General features: G+C 30.0%; 1 protein-coding gene across 1 annotated transcript; it reads left to right on the top strand.

The window, feature by feature from the left end:
- The first annotated feature begins 698 nt into the window (after positions 1-698).
- On the top strand, positions 699-9,606 carry tilB (touch insensitive larva B). The gene is made up of 14 exons (XM_080155432.1): positions 699-801; positions 1,211-1,259; positions 1,913-1,954; positions 2,406-2,477; positions 2,634-2,678; positions 3,101-3,165; positions 3,661-3,744; positions 4,289-4,383; positions 5,038-5,134; positions 5,689-5,745; positions 6,244-6,344; positions 8,397-8,513; positions 9,086-9,174; positions 9,371-9,606. The coding sequence occupies exons 3-14, from the start codon at positions 1,930-1,932 to the stop codon at positions 9,604-9,606; spliced, it is 1,083 nt and encodes a 360-aa protein (XP_080011558.1). The 5' UTR covers positions 699-801; positions 1,211-1,259; positions 1,913-1,929.
- The last annotated feature ends 3,927 nt before the right edge of the window (positions 9,607-13,533 follow it).

Genomic DNA, 13,533 nt, shown 5'->3' on the forward strand with positions numbered 1-13,533 from the left:
ATTTAGGCATGTTAGAATTGTCCTATCGATTTCAAACTTTGCATGGTGATTCCTGTAGTAGTTAGGTACGATTTAGAAAGCGTAGCAACTCTATAATCGTTACCAGAATGTCCGTACGTCCATTTTAAACTTGTTGATTTTTTTACTTTTTTAATAACAATTTTTTATGTGATAAAAACATCCGATTGATCTGATTTTTTGATTACTGATTCCTATTACAATAAGGTACTATATTATGAGCGAAGCATCTCTATAATCAAGTATTAAAAATGTCAATATGTCCTTAAACAGAATTCTGTATTTAAGAAGTTTTGCAACAAGTTTACGTATAATTTTGTCAAACTTTATATTTTCATATTTTGTATATTCAGTTCTGACACTCAACAAAAGTTAATGTTCGTCTGTCATATCGTTTCAGAGCTTCGCTTTTATGGATGTTGTCATACTTATTTCGTCAATAATTTGTTTAAAATTGTCTACGTTTGGACCCACCTCCCCCTCCCGCTTATGATTAATTAAAAATGCATAATTTTAGTCAATGCGAAGGGGGCGTTAACACTGCAGAGCTCTCCTAAAATAAGTATTAAAAGCCAATTGTCCCGACGGGCTTAAATGAGAATTATATAACCTATCTTTAAAAATCATAAATTTAGTTTAAGTGTATTCCAATGTCAAAAAAGCTAATTTTATATTATTTTGAAATTATTTATTTTGTAGGAAGTATCTCTACATCAACTGCACGTAAAGAAAATAGAAAATTTGGACAAACTCTGCAGAAATCTAAAAATTCTTTATCTACAGGTTTTTATGCGAGAAACTACTCTATAATTCCAAATGTTCGTCCGTCTGTCCGTCCTTGTGGGGGAAACGTGATTTTCTCGGCTCCTATTCAAGATTTCCAGCAGGTTTTCTTGGGCTATTTTTATATTTTTCACATTATTCCCAAGCCTTAGGTATTTTTGGTTTGTGTTATGGATGTTGTCATCTTTGTTTTTTTTATATATATATTTTTATTAATTCTGACAAAATCAATAAAAATGACTACGTAAATATGATTTTTACAGGGTTTTTTTTACATTAAATTTAAAGTATTGGCCGATTTAACCCACTTACCCCTAACCCTCAACCGCATTTTCATTTTATATTTTTTTGACAATAATTGCAAATAATCCTTAAAAAGGACTGATTTATTTTGATTTTACAATTGCAGGATAACAGTATTCAGAAATTGGAAAACCTCAAACGGTTGAAAAAATTAGGTGACAATTTTGTCCTATTATAAGTTTTTTTTGTCTGTTGCGAAGAATCTCGCTAACTACTGAACCGGATAAGAAAATGTACATTGAAATGATGAGTTACCTCATTTATAGAATATTCAACCAAAATTCAATAAAAATACTAATAGTTTTTGAGCCAACCTATTAGAAACATGAGATAAAATTTTGGATACAAGTGCAATTTTACATAAGTCCTATTTCCTCTCCCGTATATATTTTAAATAAAATAATAGGGAATAGTCCCTTTCGTAACAACGCCCCATTAAGGGGCGATTCGTCGTATGTTTAAAATGGCTTTTGACAGGTTATTTTAGGTTAGGTTAGGTTATATTGGGTTATGTGATTGCCCCACAGGGCTAGGCAATTGTCCCGCAGGGTTAGAGCCCCTCGCAGGGGCTAGAAATTGGAGAAAAGCTACTGTGAATAAAACGAAGAATCGCCCCTTAAGGAGCGTTGGCACGAAAGGGACTATAACCAAATAATATTATCAAATGCTGTTTTGAAGTCAAGTTTACACAAATTAAACCATAATTGAAATAACATTTAGATTAAACATTTATTTTCTTTTTCATACTTATTAGATAACCTTTTCTTACTGTTTATTGAAACTTATAACTTATTATTTTTTTCTTTAGAGTATTTGAATGTATCGATGAACGCAATACAGAAAATTGAAGGTAAAAATACTTTTTTTCTTTGTTGTTTTAAACTTATAAAAAGAACCTAAATATTAGATACGTTACTGGATAATGGGCAAAAATTTTCGTTAATTTAGGTTGCTAACATAGAACTTATTGATTGGTCAGTTCATTTATTCAGTAGGAGGGGAGAGGATGGGGGTAAAGGGGGTGGATGGAGATGTTTTTATTTAGCCCGCTGCAAGATTCACTTTGTTAGAAAACAAAGAGATTAGCTTTTCGTGAGTATATGTTTTACTTTAGGTCAGGTTGGGTTAGATTATATAGGGTAAGGGGTAGCCTTGCAGAGTTTGGGCATGACTAGTATAGGCCGCATTAATTTCCAATCTAGACTTAAGGAAGGAAGCTTCATCAGACCCTTGTGGGAAAGTACGAAATCAATAAACATAGAATCATTTAAATTACGAATTTTTATAATCTTTGATTTCAGGATTAAGCTCTTGTGAAAGTTTAAGAAAATTGGATTTAACTCTTAACTTTATTGGTGAAATTTCTAGTGTAGGTAAGACGACATTTGTTTATGAAATTATTTTAAATTTTAAGACATTTTATTAATTTTTACACAAGCAATTTCTGGCGCTGTGGGAAAACTGCCAGTGCAAAACGAACTGAAAAAAAATTCTGTGAACTAAATTAAGTAACACAAATATTTTTTTAGTAAATCTTCGAGAATGTGAGGCTTTGGAACAACTTTTTCTCATAGGTAAATTCATGATTTTGAACATTCTACAAAAACCTTATTAACCTTTATTCATACTCAGAAGTGGGGTTTTAATTAATGGCTGGTATCCATTCCCCATGCAAAATTAGGTGTTCAGTTCACCCCTTAAACAGCCAGGGGAGTTTTTGTGTTAAAATAGTCACACTCCGCTTTAATTTAAAGGGGGTATAATTTTTTTATTTAACTTTGCAACTTACTGAAACCCTTATTGTAAAAAAAGGTTGACTTAATTTAAGTACAAAATACATTTTGTCAGAAACATTTAGCTTGGTTAAAATGACCAAACTAATAATGCTTTATCCTTTTCTACAAGAAAAAAAGTGAAAAAAGTAGGTTGAACAACTTTAAAAATGAAAATTTTAAATAAGAATTATAAGAATAATAAAGCTTTTAAATTTGTTTAGGAAATCCATGTGCCCAGTTTAAATTCTATAAATATTTCATTATTCATCTGCTTCCACAATTAAAGGTAATCAGTAGTTTGTTCATTAAAATCTCATAAATTGCTGGTGTTTATAATAGAAGCTGCACAGCATTTTAAGCTTTAATTTTAGTTTAATGATAATGGGCCAAATGCTAAAAATAAAGGCTAAGGAAACCCTAAGTCCAAGGCTAGCCCAAGAAATTTAATATGTCTTGTCCTGTAATTTTTAGGGTCATTTTTCTCTCTTCTAAAATGTATTTTTTAAACCATATCCAAGAAAGTAGTTAGGTATTTTGGTCTGTCTATTAAAATCTCGATAACTACTCAAGGTTTTTATTGGTCCAGCATTTAAAAAAAAAATTAAGTCTTGATATAGCTAAGGGCTTTTTTCTGCACTATTTATCCCCCTTTCAATAGAGAGTCCCTAGACGTTATTTTAACCCACTACAAGTTTTCCTTTATTACCTGATAATTTGGTGTAAGATCCAAGTAATAATTCATCCATTTTTATGGCACGAAGAAAAAAATGTTATTGTATAGGAGTTGGATGGCCTACAAATAGAGAGATCAGACAGAATATTGGCCGCACAGAACTGGGATCAAATCAAATTCATTACTCTAAAGGTAAATTTTAGGTTTTTAGTGTAATCTTGGTTCTTTCCCTCTAAAGTGCCTAGCAAGCAGAGAACCCCTCTATCTTTATTATATCAATGAATTTTTTTAAAAAAGTTGTTTTTTTTGATGCTGTGAGTATTGGTGCAAAAAATGGGGACATGATTCCAGTGACGTCATATTTTTCTTTCCCGAAAAAGGGAAGGGGGGAAGAAAAAAAGAGATGGGAGAAAAGGGGGTTTTCCCCATCTCTTTTGAAGAGATTTTCTTCCTCCCTTCCCTTTTTCGGGAAAGAAAAATATGACGTTACTGGAATCATGTCCCCATTTTTTGCACCAATACTCACAGCATCGTTTTTTTTCTTTATGCCTTTAACCTTCTGGGCCTATACCTTTGATATCTTAACCTCCGGAGCTAAAATGTACCCAATATAAACGCGTTTGTGTGCGTATGTCTCTCTTATAGTTATATATAGTTAGTGTTTAGTTTATCATTAAGTGGAATATAAATAACATAGAAAAAAATCAATTTAAATTTGTAATAATTTTAAATATAGGAAGAAGAAAATTACCAGAAGGAAAGATCCAGAGAAAGAGAGGAATATTTAGCAGAAAAGGAAAAGAAATATAAAAATCTAGGCAAGTCTCCACAGTTGAGGGAATAGATGGCCATTCAAAGATTTTTGTTTCAGGAATTCAACGATAAAAGCTGGCTGATTATATGGAGGCACTTAAAAAATAACATCAGAATGTTTTTATATGTTTCCTTAATGACATCTAGACGTTTTACATTTATTGTTAAGAGACAAAAAACATATAAACAACAATACGCATTTCCATGCTGAACTTTAATTTGATATTAATATTGATATATATAGAATATACGTGGATATTATGGCAGGGGAAAAATTCTCGTCAATTTAGGTGGCTAACATGGTCATCACTTATTGGTCAGTTCGGTAATCCAGTAAAGGGTGAAGGGATTGGGTAAAAGGGGGAGGGGGTGGGAGGGGGTGTTCGTTATTTTAGCCAGCTACAAGTTTCACTTTATTCGAGTACATAATAAACTGGTGTAAGTAATAATAAATCGATAAATTTATTGCCTTCCTAAATTTTTAATTTATATCAAATTTCTATTGTACTTTACAAACTGACAGTGTCCAAACTTTTCCACCAATAATTTTCATTAAAATACAGAGTAATTTGTATATGAAAATTTAGCGCCATTTGCCTTATCCTCTCGATCCCTGTAGGTGGGGGGGGGGGGGGTGGGGTATATAATTATCGGCATTCCTTAACTGTGAAGGTGCCTAATTCTAGACATAGAAGATCCAATAGAGCGAAGGAAAGAATTTTTCCTGCAACGCAGTAATTATTCTCCAGAATCTAAACTAGAACTCCAGGTAGCCTATAATACAAATTTGATGCTTTCCTCAAAGTTCCTATAGAGCACTGAAAACCCGCCCTTATCTTAATTTCGAAAAAGTCAGAATAAGGGTAGTGGGGTAGTTTTTTTCTATATCTTGGTGCGTAGCCAATATTATATTAATACCTGCGGGGGTACTCATTATCTATTATAACCTAACCTAACCTGACCTAAGGTAACGAAAAACTAGACCCCCCCCCCTCATTCCTATTTTTATTTATGCAAAAATAAGGGGGAAATGGTTCTGTTCTGTGTCGACTGTGACCTAACCCTGCGGGGCTACCAAGTACCAAATATAACCTAACCTAAAGTAATAAACAAGCAGATGAAAAATTACCTCTATTTTTAATTTATTTCTTAAATGATATTGGAGGGGGAGGGGGGTAGTGCTAATTTTAACTAATATATATTAACTAACTTAAATGTCAGAAGGATATATGAACGGACAGTCTCGAGTCCTAGCGTAGTTGCGCTTCCAAAAGAAGGAACATTAAAAAAATTGATTTGGATCAATTATGGATTTGTTTGTAGAATGTTTTAGAAGAAATAGAAAAGGAGAAAGAAGACAGTAGAGGAGATAGAATTGAGGTAATTTATAAATTTAAATAATCGTTACAGAAAAACATACACAGTATATACAGACAGAGTGAGGGAGGCATACATTTTAAGCGAAACTTTTTTGACAGTAATTTAATTTCTGTCTGTTTGTCGGTAATTTTATTTTTTTCAGTATAAATTCCTTGTACTTCACTTTCTAAGTTAATCAATTTAATTATATCTTTCTCTCTCTCTTTACCTTTTTCTCTTCATCTCAAAGTATGCCCTCATGCTTAGCTCAAAATTTGAAGCAGCTTCGCTACTACCACCCAGTATTTAATTTGTTTTGTCTGTCAATTTGTTTCTCATGCTACAAAATATTTTTTTTTCTTATACTTCTATTGTTTATTATCCACCCACTATTTTTATGACCACTGAACAGTAACACCTGCTCTATAACCTCACTTTATCCATTTGTCTATCCTGCTTTTGTTTGAACCCTCTGTGACCCATTTAACACTGACAAAATTACTTACATATATATTTTAGAAAGAAAAGGATGAGAAGCCAGAACGTCAGTTGTTTATGAAGGATGGGAATCCCTTCAATATTAACCAACCAAAACTTAAATTCTCATTGGATGAAAAAAGGTAGATTTAGCGTGATTTTCTCAAAAAGTAGCGCAGCAATAACAAGTTATGAACCAAGTACGTGAAGGAGGGAGGTGTACAGGGAAATCAACACCTCCCTTAAAATCAAATTCAGGAGGTCTTCCTTCCCTTTCCATCCCCTTATAATTCTGACAAAATTCTCTACACGCGCTGTTGTCTTGTTGGAATTGCAATGCATAAAAGAAGAATAAAGATGTCGGACGGACGTTTAGACGGTTGGAAATGCCAAATTATGGAGTAGCTGCGCAAGCCTAGGAGTAAAGTTATCCTTAACCTTAGAATCTTAGATATAAACGAAGATGTTATACTTAGGATTTGGCTTAATAAAAATTTGTATAGATGAATAATAGAAGTTATAAATATTTAGATAGAAATACTTGATGAATATAGAGGTGTACAGATATTTACCAATAGAAATTATAAATATTTATAGATAAATAATAGATTTTATAAATATTTAGAGATGAATACTTGATAAATATAGAGGTGTACAGATATTTACCAATAGAAGTTATAAATATTTATAGATAAATAAAAGAAATTATAAATATTTAGAGATAAATACTTGTTGAATATAGAGGTGTACAGATATTTACCAATAGAAGCTATAAATATTTATAGATAAATAATAGATATTATAAATATTTATAGAGGAATACTTGATGAATATAGATAGAGGTGTACAGATATCTACAAATATAAGTTATAAATATTTATAGATAAATAATAGATATTATAAATATTTAGAGATAAATACTTGATGAATATAGAGGTGAAAAGATATTTACCAATAGAAAAGATAAATATTTATAGATAAATAAAAGAAATTATAAATATTTAGAGATAAATACTTGATGAATATAGAGGTGTACAGATATTTACCAATAAAAATTATAAATATTTAGAGAGGAATACTTCATGAATATAGAAATGTACAGATATTTACCAATAGAAATTATAAATATTTATAGATCAATAATAGATCAATAATAGAAATTATAAATATTTAGAGATGAATACTTGATGAATATAGATGTGTACAGATATTTACCAATATAAATTATAAATATTTTAAGATAAATAATAGATTTTATAAATATTTAGAGAGGAATACTTGATGAATATAGAGGTGTACAGATATTTACCAATAGAAGTTATAAATGTTTAAAGATAAATAATAGATATTATAAATATTTAGAGAGGAATACTTGATGAATATAGATGTGTACAGATATTTACCAATAGAAATTATAAATATTTAGAGAGGAATACTTGATGAATATAGAGGTGTACAGATATTTACCAATAGAAGTTATAAATGTTTAAAGATAAATAATAGATATTATAAATATTTAGAGAGGAATACTTGATGAATATTGAGGTGTACAGATATTTACCAATAGAAATTATAAATATTTAGAGAGGAATACTTGATGAATATAGAGGTGTACAGATATTTACGAATAGAAATTATAAATATTTAGAGATGGATACTTGATGAATATAGAGGTGTACAGATATTTACCAATAGAAGTTATCAATATTTAAAGATAAATAATAGATATTCATAATAATAGATATAAATATTATAAATAATAGAAATTATAAATATTTATAGATAAATAATAGATTTCATAAATATTTAGAGAGGAATATTTGATGAATATAGAGGTGTACAGATATTTACCAATAAAAATTATAAATATTTAGAGATGGATACTTGATGAATATAGAGGTGTACAGATATTCACCGATAGAAATTATAAATATTTTTAGATAAATAATAGATCAATAATAGAAATTATAAATATTTATAGATAAATAAAAGATATTATAAATATTTAGAGATGAATACTTGATGAATATAGAGGTGTACAGATATTTACCAATAGAAATTATAAATATTTAAAGATAAATATAGATATTATTAATATTTAGAGAGGAATACTTGATGAATATAGAGGTGTACAGATATTTACCAATAGAAATTATAAATATTTAAAGATAAATATAGATATTATTAATATTTAGAGAGGAATACTTGATGAATATAGAGGTGTACAGATATTTACCAACAGAAAAGTTAGATCTTGATATTCAAACAAACTATGTTCGGCTGTACATTGACAAGAAACTTTTTCAAATCAGGTTATTTGAATTTTTTAAGACGCAAACGTGTTCTATAAAGCTTTGCTTTGTCGTAAGTCTGTCTGTCTGTATGTATGCAAGTAATACTTTATTGAATATTTTTGTTGCTTTTTGACGTATTAAAAAGTAAAGGCTATGTAACTTCAAAATTAAAGATAATCGCCAACAAAATGTTGCAAATTAATGGTTGAAATATCTCATAAAGTTTCTGGTCATAGGAATGTTTTATTCAATCTTTTCTCTTTAAAGATTATTTTGACTAGCAGAATATTTAGTGGAAATTATAATTATTGTATATATAGAACAATACTTCTTATTTTAAAGTAATGGGCTTTCCCACAAGGTGCCTGTCGAGCTCTGAACCCATATTCCCCTTATTTTTAAAACAAATTGAGAATAAGGTTATTTTTTCCTTTAGTACCTAGTAACATCCCCCAAATATTTTTTTAAAATTTTTACAATAAGGCTCCCGCCTTAAGTTTGTGTTCAACAAGGCATTTTAAGGGATAAATAATATAATAAAATAAAAATATAATAAATAAGTACAAAGTTATTAATTATAATAATTTCAGACTTGACGAAGACATTCGGTCTGACCAGAGTAAAGCTGAGCGCTCAAAAACTACAGGAATGGATATAGAATACGTTCATATTGTAACAGGTTTTTCCCCCCTAAATTATGGTTGCCAATATAGTCCTCAGATATTGGTCAATAAAATGTCCATGGTCAGGGGAGATGATGGGGTAATGTCATAAGGATGGGGGTTATTGTTATAATAGTCAGCTGGGAGAAACATTTTATCAGGGTATGCGAGAATCTTTCACTTTATCCATGTATTCTATATCCATTGCTACAGGATTTCTACTACTAACCCTACCCAAAGTCAACCCTTCAAATTTCATCCTACCAACCAGAAAACCTGCTGAAAATGCCGCCAAAACTGTAACTGATAATGCAAAGGATGGTAAAGATAAGTTTCTGGAGGTGACTGGCGGCGATAATCATGTTGATTTTGGCAATATTTGTAAACATAATAGTGATGGTGATGATTTACTTGATTCTGACGAACCACCAGAGTTAGAACCATTATAAGATTATCTACACACGCTCAAAACTATGGATTTATTATTACCTGGGTCTTACACAAGATTTTTATGTTCTCTAATAAAGTGTTACATGCAACGGGCTAAAATAACAATCCTTTCCCTCCACCCCATCCGCTAACCTAGTAATGGAAAAACTCAGGAATAAGGTATAACCAACAAGCAAAATAAATCTAAAATAATATTTGGGGGGCAAATGGAGAGGTCGTCAATTTTACGATGTGTTGCCCCCCAACGACAGCTGAAAAACACGTATAGGTTTCGTGATTTTCTTCCGAATTAATTTCTTTATTGGTATGAGCTGGGATAAACTAACTTACAAATAAATGAGTTCCAATAAATAAATATGTTTTTGGTAAATATATTGTCTTTCTGATCTTTTGTAGTAGATATTTTAAAAATATTTTAGTTTTCTATAAAATTCTAAAGGATTTGAATACAAATCTTTTTTAAAGCTCAAAAAACCCCTATTGTGGATAATACAAAAAATATTGTAGGATTTGGCTTGATGTCTAAAATCATTTCTTATTTAATCTACTATGTAATTTTTATATTTGTTTTATTACTTACATTTAACATGAATAAACTTAAAATTATATATTTTTTCCTGTTCTAAACTTATATTTTTGGTTTTGACCAAAGAGATAAAATGTCTATAATAGTTATTTATCGCACTGAATTACAGACAGCTTTCTACGGATATAAAAAGGAAATTTTTTATTTTCATTTTAATATTCGTGGAGAGTTGTCTGTAATACGATGCTGTACATGATTTTTCAATATGGCTGAGACCGGTTCCAATTTAGCGGATAATTAATTGATTTCCAAAGCCATACTAGAAAAGAATTTAAAGGGTCTACTTCAAGGGCAAAATTGTCCTTGTTTTTTTCTGTGGTTTACTGCAACCAAAATGTAAACCATGACTAGGAGAGTGAAAATTAAACAAAGTTTGTTTGTGTCAGTAATACAGGGATAGTGCAATAACGTTAAACTTTTCATCTGTTATGATATCCTTACATAAGAAATCAGGATGACTGTGAGTCTGTCTGTTTGTACCGAAGAATCTCTCTAACCGTAGAACTGATATGGATCTCCTTTACAAAATAGTTCTACTCATATGTCCTGGGAAGGTTTATAACTATTTTTAGGTAGGGTATCTCCCACGCTCCGAAGAGAAATCACCCCTAGAAAAAATGTAGATTACAATAATTGGTGGAAAAGATTGGATAATTCTAGATTGAACTACCCAATCATTGTCCTAGTCCAATGTCCCATACCTTCATGTTTTCTTCTTGATATTATTATTCAAATTCATTTAAATATGCTTCTTGACCACCGAAACCTCTCCTACCATATTTTAAATTTTTGAAAAAAAAGCTTCTTTCTAGCCCTTGGGGTCCTAATCCCTACAGAATACTATTCTGTCAGGGCTCTTCAAACCTTTATTGAACCTTACTCAAAATAAGCATAACAAGTACGCGTTTGTTCACAAGTTTTAAGTCCAAAAGCAATATGAGGGACAAAAGAATGTAAGCAAAAACTGCTATTAAGAATTGAATCTTTAAGGTGGGTAATAATGTTCAAACTGTTCATCCAATAATTTGGGGGTAATTTTAGTTTATCATTATTGAAGTTGTATATTGATTTTGCATTCAATGTCTTATGCCTAAATCTCTAATTTAAGTAAATGAAAAGCCAGGACTTTAATTACAAATTTAACTTGTGATTACTGTATACCCAGGAATAAAGGATATGATTATAAAACTAGAAATTTAACTTGTGATTACTGTATACCCAGGAATAAAGGATATGATTATAAAACCAAAAATTTAACTTGTGATTACTGTATACCCAGGAATAAAGGATATGATTATAAAACTAGAAATTTAACTTGTGATTACTGTATATCCAAGAATAAAGGATATGATTATAAAACTAGAAATTTAACTTGTGATTACTGTATATCCAGGAATAAAGGATATGATTATAAAACTAGAAATTTAACTTGTGATTACTGTATACCCAGGAATAAAGGATATGATTATAAAACTAGAAATTTAACTTGTGATTACTGTATACCCAGGAATAAAGGATATGATTATAAAACTAGAAATTTAACTTGTGATTACTGTATACCCAGGAATAAAGGATATGATTATAAAACCAGAAATTTAACTTGTAATTACTGCACACTTAAATGGATTAGATTAGGTTATCAACGAAAAACAGTTTAATAAAGATAATTTGAAATTAGATATTATAAAAATAGAAATAGGAGAGAAGTAATTACTGCACACTTAAATGGATTAGATTAGGTTATCAACGAAAAACAGTTTAATAAAGATAATTTGAAATTAGATATTATAAAAATAGAAATAGGAGAGAAGAACTATAGTGTGAACCCCTTTTTCGTAAATCTGACAAAGGAACTCCTCCAGCTGAGAAAAAACTTTAAAATATATAATTTCTAGAAAGCTAACTTTATATTAAGGAATTCAACAATTCATAGCTAACTTATTAAAGGATTTGTAATATGCTTTACACTATACTAGAAAATAAATTTTAACACGATATGATTTACGTGAGAAAAGCTTTGTCTTAAGAAATGCGACTATTTACAGCTGACTCTTTATATGAACAAAATGAAAAAAATATGCCCTTTCCTCTTACACATGTGTGTACAGTGTATACACAGTACAATGCTAGGTCCTGTTGAAAACGTAACGAACGTACTGTTGTTTTGCTATTTGTTGTTATTTTATTTTTATATAATTTATTTCGAGGTAAACATCAAACAAAGTATGAATTTATGTATTTTAAATGTTTATAATAGATACGAATTACGAATTAAAGATTATAAATCATGTACATTTGAAGTCCAAGCTATTATTTTTTTTGTTTTAATAGAAACTCAAGAAAAAAATATAATTTTATTAACTTAAATTCATAAAGGGATTTTTATTATTTTACAACGATTGCAATAGATGAAGCATATTTATTATTAATGCACAGATAAAACATAGATGTGAAACAACAATATGAAGGCAGTACTTCATGTGATGGACTTGATAAGAGTAAAAGTTGAAAGAACAGCTCTAGTTAACTCTAATGAAAAAACTAGAAAACTTCAGTTTAATTCAACCAATGAGATTTCATGTATGCTCCGATGTGATTCATTTATTGGCTCAATCAGACATTACCTCTCTTTCTTAGTACCTTTATTATTATAAAATTATTATTTAAATCTTTTACTCTTGGGCTAAAACATTAATTAACTATCTAAATTCTTTTGATAGGGGGTGCAGTTGGGTTGATAAAAACACTAATTTTGGGTATGGCATCAAAAAAGTAACCAGTTTGCCCCACTAAAATTTTGTTGAGGCAAAATTATCCCTTCTAAATTTTTAACGAGCCTCACTGATATTAGTGAGACAAATTTTTTTTCAAGAATTCACCTTAGATTTGTAAAAAAAAACTGAATGAATGCATCTCAAAGTTTTTCAGCCAGGGATTGAGAGAATGCCTTTAAATAACGTACCTTAAAAATTACAGTCCATGTCCTTCTCCATCCCTGCACGACGCACGTGCACATAGCTGACATCAGAAGTTTCAGGACCGAGCACAAATCTTATAAACAATAAAATTCAGTTATATGTGAAAAATAAATTTGAAAATTACATAGATGACTTGAAATTATTCCTATGGCTGCTATGTCATAAGCGTGACAATAATCGCGAGAGAAATGTTTTGTCCCACAAACAAATGTAACTATTGAAGACGTTTGGACAGAAATTAACACACAAAAAATCTGTTATTTACCTTAAATAGCATCCAAGAAAATCACATTTACCCACATAAAGTTACGGACTGATAAGACAAATGGATTTCTTGCAGGGAGGGATAGGACATTGGGTTG

Source organism: Acartia tonsa, chromosome 4 (genome assembly GCF_053477335.1).
Source record: "Acartia tonsa isolate MP-2025a chromosome 4, ASM5347733v1, whole genome shotgun sequence".
Classification (NCBI taxonomy): domain Eukaryota; kingdom Metazoa; phylum Arthropoda; class Copepoda; order Calanoida; family Acartiidae; genus Acartia; species Acartia tonsa.

What these genes read in the sequence shown, in the direction of transcription:
- tilB (XM_080155432.1), top strand. Translation starts at nt 1,930, where the DNA reads ATGAACGCAATACAGAAAATTGAAG. An exon ending in AATCTAAACTAGAACTCCAG is followed by an intron (nt 5,135 to 5,688) that starts GTAGCCTATAAT and finishes ATTTGTTTGTAG; the next exon opens with AATGTTTTAGAAGAAATAGA. An exon ending in AAGAAACTTTTTCAAATCAG is followed by an intron (nt 8,514 to 9,085) that starts GTTATTTGAATT and finishes TAATAATTTCAG; the next exon opens with ACTTGACGAAGACATTCGGT.